This window comes from Salmo salar, chromosome ssa29 (assembly GCF_905237065.1).
Source record: "Salmo salar chromosome ssa29, Ssal_v3.1, whole genome shotgun sequence".
Classification (NCBI taxonomy): Eukaryota; Metazoa; Chordata; class Actinopteri; order Salmoniformes; family Salmonidae; genus Salmo; species Salmo salar.
Genome location: NC_059470.1, coordinates 10,803,126 through 10,815,000, shown reverse-complemented (window position 1 = coordinate 10,815,000; position 11,875 = coordinate 10,803,126). Strand labels below are relative to the sequence as shown.

At 44.6% G+C, this 11,875-nt stretch overlaps 1 protein-coding gene across 3 annotated transcripts in view; it reads right to left on the bottom strand.

Moving 5' to 3' along the window:
* The window catches only part of myripb (myosin VIIA and Rab interacting protein b), a 181,998-nt gene that overhangs the window by 86,288 nt on the left and 83,835 nt on the right, over positions 1 to 11,875 (bottom strand). For 2 of the 3 annotated variants that reach the window (XM_045710516.1, XM_014180725.2), the window contains exon 3: positions 1,218 to 1,439. In XM_045710516.1, the coding sequence (XP_045566472.1) occupies positions 1,218 to 1,439 (222 nt within the window). Of the gene's footprint in view, positions 1 to 756; positions 1,142 to 1,217; positions 1,440 to 11,875 lie in introns of those variants that run through there. The other variant, XM_045710517.1, reaches the window with a different exon arrangement.

Sequence of the window (11,875 nt, the reverse complement as noted above, 5' to 3'; positions counted from 1 at the left end):
CACACTCACAGTGAGAGAAAGGGAGGAAGAGTGAGGTAGAAAGAGAGAGAGCGAGCACGTCACGTTTTCCTCACTCGCCTTGTCATGTTCAGTAATCCCTTCACTCACCACTTCCACGCACACACACTGTGACACACACACACACCGCAGTGTGATATCACTGTCTTAGACAGTGTGAGGAGCACATTAGTTCTCCATGTCAGGGACTGATTACGTCTTCACCCCCCTCAGGTGTTACCATACACACATCTCAGAACCCTAAGCAGACTGACACACACACACACACACACACACACACACACACACACACACACACACACACACACACACACACACACACACACACACACACACACACACACACACACACACACACACACACACACACACACACACACACACACACAAGATGTGGCATACATAAGCAAGGTCATCCTGTAGAAAGTCTACACACACGCACGTGAAGACAGACACACACACACATGCATGCGTGTGCACACCCATGAAAAGCAGTGTTCAACAAGCCCATAGAATGAAATCCAATCAAATTGTATTTGTCACACGCACCGAATACAGGTGCTTACTTACAAGCCCTTAACCAACAACGCAGTTGAAGAAACAGAGTTAAGAAAATATTTCCTAAATAAACTAAAGTAAACATTTTTTTATTAAAATCACAACCATCGTGATCGGATGCATATATAGCGTACAGCCCGTATAACACAACATAGTACTCAGCTCAATTCATCCGCCTACCGTGTAACGAGAGCTCAATACGCTGTCAGTGGTCAGACAGCACACACAAAGTCTCTCCTCTGTACGTAGAGCACACAGCGTGGAAACACACTGACAACTAAACTGCAGCATCCAAAAAACTCACTGCTGGAGAACGGGGAGGCAGTTTATGGTTCTGCATCACTCTGTGTCATTACACCAGTCAGTCAGTCTCTCTCTCCCTCTCTCTCTCTCTCAACGTCTGCAAGACCTCCTAGCCTTCCGTCACAACATACACCCTCCCCCTCCTCCCCTCTGTCCTTCCCCTCGTTCTTGAGAGCCCTCTCCAACACCGGCGTGACATGCTGCTCACTCCCCCTCTGTCCTGGCTCCCTCCCTCACTCGCCGCCGGTCTCCTCATCCCGCTCTCCCTCTCTCTCTCCATCCATTCATTCATTCATCCAGTGAGATAGACAGACAGATTCAGACAGTGGTAGACCGACCTGGTCTTCTGGCAGGCGGCGCAGAGCCAGGCTTTCTCTTGCTTGCTGTAGGTGCGGCAGGACTTGCAGACGTTGTACTGGCAGTCCAGACACGGGCGCTTGGGGTTGACCAGGAAGGTGAAGGGAGAGCAGCAGCGGATGCAGCAGCGCTCGTTGAAGCGGTGCTGCTTGGAGAGGACGGAGCATCTGCTGCCTTCCTCCGCCAGCTCCTGCTTCATCTCACTGCCCGACAGACAGAGAGAGAGAGAGAGAGAGAAGGGGAGGGGGGAGAGAGAGGGAGGGAGTAAGCAAACAGTGAGGGGAAGGTGGTGCGGGAATATTTGGAGACGCTGTGACAAATGAAAAAATGTAAAAGGGGGATAACAAAGGAGAGAGGGGAGAGAGTGTTCTCTCTCTCTCTCACTTACACCGAGCTCCCGATATATCAAATCAGAGAGCGTTACTTCTCGTGTCCCCACATCATTCAAAGCCAATGAGCTACAGAGAACGCGGCATGCTACACGTGTGTGTGTGTGTGTGAGTTGTAACTGAAATCAACAAGCTCAGTAGCTACTCTCCTCCCTGTACCATATTGTTCCTTCCAAGAGGTATTCTCAGACTTGTTGCACTGCAGCCATTCAAAGCCTCTAAATACCTTTTAGCCTCTAAACTTGCGCGCAACGCAATATTATACCAGCATTATTTTTTATATTTTTTATATATTTATTTCACCTTTATTTAACCAGGTAGGGAAGTTGAGAACAAGTTCTCATTTACAATTGTGACCTGGCCAAGATAAAGCAAAGCAGTTCGACACATACAACAACACAGAGTTACACATGGAGTAAAACAAACATACAGTCAATAATACAGTAGAAAAATAAGTCTATATACAATGTGAGCAAATGAGGTGAGATAAGGGTGGTAAAGGCAAAAAAAGGCCATGGTGGCAAAGTAAATACAATATAGCAAGTAAAACACTGGAATGGTAGATTTGTAGTGGAAGAAAGTGCAAAGTAGAAATAGAAATAATGGGGTGCAAAGGAGCAAAATAAATAAATAAATAAATACAGTAGGGGAAGAGGTAGTTGTTTAGGCTAATTTATAGATGGGCTATATACAGGTGCAGTGATCTGTGAGCTGCTCTGACAGCTGGTGCTTAAAGCTAGTGAGGGAGATAAGTGTTTCCAGTTTCAGAGATTTTTGTAGTTCGTTCCAGTCATTGGCAGCAGATAACTGGAAGGAGAGACGACCAAAGGAGGAGTTGGCTTTAGGGGTGACCAGAGAGATATACCTGCTGGAGCGCGTGCTACAGGTGGGTGCTGCTATGGTGACCAGTGAGCTGAGATATGGGGGGACTTTACCTATCAGGGTCTTGTAGATGACCTGGAGCCAGTGGGTTTGGCGAGGAGTATGAAGCGAGGGCCAGCCAACGAGAGCGTACAGGTCGCAGTGGTGGGTAGTATATGGGGCTTTGGTGACAAAACGGATGGCACTGTGATAGACTGCATCCAGCTTGTTGAGTAGGGTATTGGAGGCTATTTTGTAAATGACATTGCCGAAGTCGAGGATCGGTAGGATGGTCAGTTTTACGAGGGTATGTTTGGCAGCATGAGTGAAGGATGCTTTGTTGCGAAATAGGAAGCCAATTCTAGATTTAACTTTGGATTGGAAATGTTTGATGTGAGTCTGGAAGGAGAGTTTACAGTCTAACCAGACACCTAGGTATTTGTAGTTGTCCACATATTCTAAGTCAGAACTGTCGAGAGTAGTGATGCTGGACGGGCGGGCAGGTGCGGGCAGCGATCGGTTGAAGAGCATGCATTTAGATTTACTTGTATTTAAGAGCAGTTGGAGGCCACGGAAGGAGAGTTGTATGGCATTGAAGCTCGTCTGGAGGGTAGTTAACACAGTGTCCAAACAAGGGCCAGAAGTATACAGAATGGTATCGTCTGCATAGAGGTGGATCAGAGACTCACCAGCAGCAAGAGCAACATCATTGATGTATACAGAGAAAAGAGTTGGCCCAAGAATTGAACCCTGTAGCACCCCCATAGAGACTGCCAGAGGTCCGGACAACAGGCCATCCGATGTGTTCTAATGTAGTAACAAAACAATTAATAATGACGTCGCTTGCTGTGATTGAACACACTCTCTATCTCCCCCCCCAGACCAGGGTCTTATTCACAAGAAACCAAGTGGAAGAAAAAGGACTGAAAAAGAAAGGGGCTACAGACACACCAGCCTGGGATCATTTGGGCTGTCAATCCCAGTTTTAGCCAATAGAAACAAACCAGCTGTCCAGAGCTCGGCTATTTGATCAATTCAATTCCTTGAACCAAACCATCAAAAGGATTTCACTTCTCTTACCGTATCAGGCTGTTCATCGCTGAACTGTGTGGCTCGTCCCAAATGGCGCCCTATCGGCGTGTACTTCCTTTGAACAAAGAAATATAGGCTCCGTATAGGGAATAGACTGCCATTTGGGACACAGCCTGTATCACTCCCTTTTCATCCGCTATACACATTATATCCAGAGAGTTATATTATTATTATTAGGACTTATTTACATTTACCTTTCATTTATATGTCGCATTGCTTACTGTACACATGTCGCTTCCTGTGCATCCATGGTGGTTGTATTAGCCAGTCCTATGGGGCTTGTATGAAGGTGAGAGAGAGGGTGAGTTTAACTCACGGTGGGAGAGTAAATTATTTACACTCCTCTCCTCCAGGATTTACTGTGCTCAGAGTAACTCTTATACAGCTTCCATTGATCCTACACCCGCACCCACACGCACACACCTCCCCCATCCTCTTACATGCATCCAGTTACTTGTATCTATCCACAGAGATTTATAATTGAATTCATTGGATTATTTCTCCCCAACGAAAAGCCGAATACTGCGACATGATCTTCTAAACCTGGGTAGTATAGAGCACATATTAGTACTGCCGGGATGATGAAGGCAGCCTGCAGTGGAAGGGGGGTTCTAGATGTGTGTGTGTGTGTGTGTGTCTGTGTGAGAGAGAGACTAATCTGCTATATCCCAACTTTAGTAATACTCATCCTCCAGCTCATCCTCTGCTGGAGGAATCGCTGATTGCGTTCCATACGCATCATTATCCATGGTATATTAATACGATGAACCAATGTTCATATGCACAGTTCATAACCCGCACACTGTCGCACGCACACGCACACACACACACACACACACACACACACACTGTCAAAAGACACTTAGCTACCGTATCCAACAATACATAGGAGGTCATGTGCAGAAGGGCGGGGATTGGCTAATTTTAGACAAAAAAACAGGATATGCTGTATCTACTGGCAATGAATATGAAAAGCGATCAAAACAGTTGTGTAGAACATTAAATAAAACAAGTGTATATCATTCTAAACAACAGGCTTTCGCATTGAGGAGTAAGAATGTTATTCCTACGTATCCCTTACGTGTCTATGAAACCCAGATAATGGTTTTGATTGACCAAAACCCATTTTAGTGAGGCTCCTTATCGCTAAATGACTAGCCTAACGATGAGGGGCCAGCTGGATGATAGCTCTGGATGATTGCTCTGGGGCGGCAGGTAGCCTAGTGGTTAGAGCGTTGGGCCAGTAACCGAAAGGTTGCTGGATCGAATCCCTGAACTGACAAGATAATAAAATCTGTTGTCCTGCCCCTGAACAAGGCAGTTAATTAACCCACTGTTACCCGGTAGGCCGTCATTGTAAATAAGAATTTGTTCTTAACTGACTTGCTTAGCTAAATAAAAGGTCAAATTTCATCAACAACGAAAAAATTATAGCTCGGTATCAAGCCAGGCAGGCCATTAGGCTAAATGAGCAAGGTAACGTAGACATATACCCAAGGACAGAGAGCCCTGTTAACACGCCTGGTGTCCCATCAGATGAACTCCCTTCCCTGTTAACTAGTGGTAATAGAAGCACACACTGTGCCCCCCCCCCCCCGCGCTCGCATCACCATTCAATACCGGATAGGACACTGACGACCACGAGAGCAGAGGATCATATTCATACCACTGGTGCAGCTGGACAGGACACACACGGAAGCACACACAATCATGTTATTTGTGCTTCTACACCTGCATTACTTGCTGTTTGGGGTTTTAGGCTGGGTATCTGTACAGCACTTTGAGATATCAGCTGATGTAAGAAGGGCTATATAAATAAATTTGATATGTGTGTGTGAGAAGTTGGGGTCAGTCTGTACCTTCTTCCTCTAAATCAGGGAGCGTCTTGAATTATCCGGTAGGCTTGCTGACGGCTAGCCCTGCTGAGCCTGTGTATAATTCGGGAGAGCAGCGGCCTCTGGGCCCGTATTCATACTCTGTGTAACCCATCCCAGGGCTAACAGTGAGCGTCTGGGAACCATCAATCCAGGTGGGATAACAGCAGGGAGATATTCCATCATGGAGCACAGCCTGGGGATTTACAACCTCTCTCTCTGTCTCTCCCAAAGGCTTTATTCTACAGAGGTATGGACTAGGCACCTTAAACAGACCAAAGACAGAGATACACGTGCACACATAGAATTACATATAGAATGTATAGGATTTCTATGTTCACACACACACACACACACACACACACACACACACACACACACACACACACACACACACACACACACACACACACACACACACACACACACACACACACACACACACACACACACACACACACACGGCTACCCTTCTACACCTACGTCTGTCCTCAGCATCAGAAATGTCTGGCTGGTGGGCTCTCCACTGCAGAGAGATGAAAGGCCTGGGTCTGTGTCCCAAATGGTACTCTTTTGCCTTTACAGTGCACCGCTTTTGATCCGGGCCCGTAGTAGGGCTGGGGTCAAAGGTAGTGCACTGTGAAGGGAAAAGGGTGCCATTTGGGATGCAAGCCCTGATCAAAGCCTTCCTGTGATGTGGAAGAGAACTTTTTGACCATACTGCTCTCCCTACACGAACCCCAGGTTAACGTTATTATAAGGCCATTCTGGCCTTCATTCAGACCAGCAAAGAAGGAGAGTGTGTGTGTGTGATCCTACGTGTGTTTGTGTTTGTGTGTACGTGTGTGTGTGTCAGTAGTGGAAAAAGTACCCCATTTTCATACTTGTGTAAAAGTAAAGGTAACTTAAAAGAAAATGACTCAAGTAGAAGTCACCCAGTAAAATACTACTTTAGTAAAAGTCTGAAAGTGTTTGGTTTTAAATGTACTTAAGTATCAAAAGTAAAAGTATAAATCATTTAACATTTCTTATATTAAGCAAACCAGACAACACGATTTTCACATTTGTGTTTAGTGAATCTGCCAGATCAGAGGCAGTAAGGATGACCAGGGGTGTTCTCTTTATAAGTGTGTGAATTAGACCATTTTCCTGTCCTGCTAAGCATTCAAAATGTAACAAGTACTTTTGGGTGTCAGGGAAAATGTATGTAAAAAGTACATGCTTTTTTTTCAGAATGTAGTGGAGTAAAAGTAAAAGTTGTCAAAAATATAAATAGTAAAGTAAAGTACAGATACCCCCAAAAACTACTTAAAGGTATTTTTACTTAAGTACTTTACACCACTGGTGTGTCTGTGCATATAACTTTGGGTGCCTGTGTGTGTGCATGCGTATGTGCATATAACTCTGTGTGCCTATGTGTGTGTGTGTGTGTGTGTGTGTGTGTGTGTGTGTGTATATAACTGTGTGCCTATGTATGTGTGTGTACGTGTACGTGTATATAAGGCTTTATGAATAAATCATAGTGGGGGTAAAATGAGCCTTAACAAGCCCCTGAGTGACGCTTAAATGCGGCCAACTTTTTTCATTAGCTTGTCTTTACTATTTAGTCAATAATTCATTTCCCTCTCATTCTCTATGTATGGAACTTATTACTACTGCCCTTTAGAAGACTGGTGAGAATTGGGATGCATCGCAAATGGCACACTATTTGCTATATAGCTTTTGACCAGGGCCCACAGCACTATTTAAGGAACAGGGTGCCATTTGGGACACAGCCTGGCCTTCATGCAGCAGCAGTGTTAGGGTCAGATTTACGAAGCATTTACCAGGTGCAAAGTATAACTGCACCTAATATGCTAAGTACTTATGGCAGGGTAGAGTATATGGCAGTAGAACGGAGCACCAAAGTGGTAAGAACCAGAGTTTTCCATGACCGCGTGGTTCAGGGAAAAACTCCTGGTCCATATACTTTTGGTACGGAGACAGAGAGAGCAGAGAGAACCCATGGACTACGCCTTCTAGCTTACCAACATCTCTTATCCATTCTTCTGAGCAGAAAAATGACTTCAAGAAGACATAGAAGCAGAAACAGCAGATAAGGGCATTTTTCTCTCAAACCTCTGACTTCAAGGAGACGTGAGGAAGAAATGCTGTGCACGTGTGTGCACGTGCGACTGACAATAAGTAATGTGCTGCTGCCTGCCTTTGTTTGATTTCTGTTTTTGGAGAACTGTGGCAGAGGAGCAGACCTGGGACTTAGCATTCGCTTGCGTGGGTGTGTGGATGACTGCTGCTGCAGCTGAGAGAGAGAGAGAGAGAGAGAGAGAACATAGCACAGACTCCAGACAATAACCACCTGGGTTGGCCTTCTCTCTGCCAATGCAACAAGCAGCTGCAAATAGGCTGTCATTAAATTCAGTTTTAAATGTACTAACTTAAGAGATTCTCCACTTTTGAAAATTGCGTATTAGTCACATATGTGCAGATATGTGCACCACCACCTCATTGATCTCTCTTTATCCTTCTGCTGTGTCCACTGAGCCGTTGGGCCCGCCCTGCAACCTCATTGGATAACACTGGGCAGACCTTTTGCTAGCTATCACTCAAATGTGAGGGGCTGAAGCTCATTGGCTAGGAGGGAAATGCCCACCTGGGGGGAAATGGCTCGCACAGCTTCAAGAAAACAGTCGCTTTCAAACTAGGGAGTTTGTGGTTAATTGCGGTTAAAAAGTAATTCTGCTCATAGATTATGCATGTATGAACTACATATTGACAGATCCAGCCCAAAGTGGGAGGTTGAAAAAAATACTTTCTTAGTCACCAAAGTACCAGAGCATATCTTTAATCAGTATTCTACTGTATAGCAAATACTGTAGTGTCATCGTCTACATTATCAATCAATACTGTTTTAATCTATCACACTTCCTGCAACTTCCCACTCTTTGAAACTGGTCCAGGGCCAGTTGTTTGAATTGGCTGATAATGAGTGGGGTCGGAATAACCGGTCCCAAATCAGTTGCCATGAGCAGAAAGAAATGTTGTTTTTAAAGGGGCTTTCTTCGACATTAGGTTTGCAACTTTTCTGTTTTCATGATTAGACTTGGATGTGTTGTGGTCGGAAGATACTTCCTATTTGTTCATCACTTCCATGTCAGAGCAGAGGCACACGACAGCCATAAATCCTGCAGTGGGGGTTATCGGCACTCGCCTAACAGGGCTGTCTCCAGGCGGTTGATTGAGATGGTCTGGCTGAGAAGGGCGCTTGTTGGACTTCTCTCCTGGAACTATATCTCATCTTACCTAGCAGGGCTAAAATGGTTAGCATGCTACACTAATGTGTTACGCTAAAGTAAATATATCAACTATATTCATCATCAGTAGGTTTACACTGAGGTGACACACTCTCATGAGGTCATTACCTCCAACTAGGGGGATTTACTTCAAACGCTGAAGTGTCTTAGTCATTTACAGTAGTCGTCTGTCAAAGCTGTGTGACTCCTGGCTGACTCGTTTTCTAAGCTAACCCACGCCAGGTTACATAGAGTACATCTCTTTGTAGCCCCCACACAGTACAAAGCCTAGATAAGGGCTTATTTTCTCACTACTTATTCATTACAGTAGTCATCTGCCAAAGCTGACTCTTTAAACTAGCTTTTGCTTTGGAGCTAGCGAGCTAAGCTAACCCAACCCATGTTACAGTACAGTGCATCTTTCTGTAGCACAGCACAAAGACTAGAGAAGGGCTTCTTCTCTCTCTACTGGAACTAACTCACCCCATGTCACAGTTCTCTTTAGCCTCCTCCCAGCATACAGCCAAGATAGGCCTCCTTCCATTTGTATTGAAATCTCAGGTTGCTTTCAAGGCCTAAATAATGACAACTGTCACCAGATTGACAGACTAAGTGATTTGCTAAGCGTCACACATGCCTAGCGTCAACCATTTAATTCCTATGGTTTGTTTGTACAGTTCATGTTATAGCCGGTGCCAGAAGACACTGATTGCAACCATCCTCTTGGTTATTCGCCGGCCACTTTGCTACGTTTTTTGTTGTGGTTTTATTGCACTTCTCAAAAAGCGAGTCCTTAAAACCTCTTCTCTCTCACATTCTCCAGGTGAATCTGGCAGCTGGTGGACCCACTCTCTCCCTCCTCTCCTCATCCCTCTCCCAGGTGAAGTTGGTGCTGGACTGACTGACCTTGAAATGAACCGTGAAGTGTTTGAAGATCCAGAGTCTCCCCAACTCCTTCTCCTTCCCACCTCCTCCCCACTAAGATCTCTCTATGGGCAGACGACTAGCGCTGTACTCAGCAACCATCCAGCAGCAGGAGTCTACTACTGCATAGTACAGAGAAATTGGCTGATTTTAAAAGATTGAAGAAGAAGGAAAAAAACTCTAAGGATATTCTTAGGAAGGAGAGAGAGAGAGAGGGAAGAGAAAATCCCCCTCTCTCCTATTCTGTGATCCACAGAGAGCTGTTAGTTCTACTACTCACCATCAGCCCCACTACTGTACGGCTACGCTGCTAACTCTTAGCATGGCGCCCAGTATTCTAGCCCTTCGAACTAAGTGACATAACAGTAAAGAAAAGGCCAGCGATCTCTATTGGGAGATAAAGCACAGTTCCCCTCCCTCTTTTACTGCGACTCAAATGACACCCTATTCCCTATATAGTGCACTGCTTTTGGGCTCGGGTCAAAAGTAGTGCACCATATAGGGAATAGGGAGCCATTTGCGACGCAGCATGTGTGTCTCTGTCCCGTGACTGATGAAACCCGTCCCAGAGGGAAGGGAATGAGGCACAGCGCATGTCATTACCCCGTTACGCACAGACGAACACCGGGTGAGGGATGGAGAGAAACGGAGACGAGTGGAGTGAGAGAATGGGGAGACGGAGAAGTGTGCGAGGTTGGACTAGAACACCTGCAGTCATCTTAGGCTCCCCTGGATTCGCATGCAAGCACACACACACTACGAAAACAAGTTGGCCCCAAGTCTCACCACAGATCCCCAGAGCTTCTATTTAAAATATGATCAGAGATCCTCTCAATAAAGAGATACTCTCAATAAAGTCACACTAAGTGATTCCCCCACTGAGGTGCCATGCAGCATAATTACACGTAGCAGTAACCTTGTCAAAGTATGCAGCAGGGAGTTTTAATATTGATAAGATGATGCATTTTTGATGAGGAGTTTATCCATGACATCATCATTTACAGAAATTATTAAAGTTTAGGGATAAACAACCAATGCACAGCTCCCAAGATGAGCTATGCCACGGGTTTAAGGTAACATAAAAGATAGAGGGAGAGAGCGTGTGTGTATGTATGTTTGTTTTCATCAGTGTATGTGTGCGAGAGCATGATAACCTATGTACCACAGTGATAGATGAAGTGTCATCTTTCCTTGGATATGCTTCTCTAAGATCCTACTGTCTCCCCTACCACACACACACACACACACACACACACACACAGTTGCGTCCAGAGTTGGGGAGTAACGGATTACATGTAATCTGTTACATGTAAGAGATTACAAAAAAACGGTAACTGTAATCCTTTACGTTACCAGCAAAAAAAAAATTGTAATCAGATTACATATACTTTTGAAAACCTAGATGATTACTTCGAGGATTACTTTTAAATTCAGAAAAGATGTTTGCGAGAAAAAAAATCTTCGACACTTCTGTTTTCTCAATGACATTCAAATAAGCATTGAAAAAACTCCAAGTTTAAGTTTGTTCCACCTGAGAAGTCTGACCACAAGTCAGAGACCACTATGATAACACACCTAATGGGTTTGATGGATCGTGGGAAAAGAGCAGGAATAGGCTTTTGAAGGCTACAGTCCAAGTTATGTCTTCCAATGGTACGACTGCTGTCGGCATCCAAAGATTATCCAACTTGAATAAAGGCTTGGAGGTAAGGATGACAGCAGTGGTGTAGTCAACGGCGATATGTATATCACTTATTATTGATATCTACATAGCGCACTGATGTGAATCACACTGCTGCTCTCTCGTTTAGCTATTTGCGCCTTACGGATTGTGGTTGTTGTAGATGGCTGTTCACAAACCTAGATATGCATTTGAACCCAATAATGGTTGAATTCAAGAAGTTTAAGCTGCCTATCAATCATTGTTTTTGAAACAGGTGGACAGCCAGTGAAAAATGGGCTCTTGCAACAGCTGCATAGTGCGGATCCAAGCCTATGGAATAAAAGTGGGGCTTTTATTGCTCAATCTAATTCATGCTGATAAAAAACAATATATAGGCCTAATGGACACATGCTCAAACTCACACACTTTTAATAGACTTAAAGGGACAATCTGTAGTTGCTACATCTATTTTTGGACTTATAACTTATATATATATCCATTGATTCTTGAAGAATATCATTTATAAATGCCTCATGAGCTTAGTTC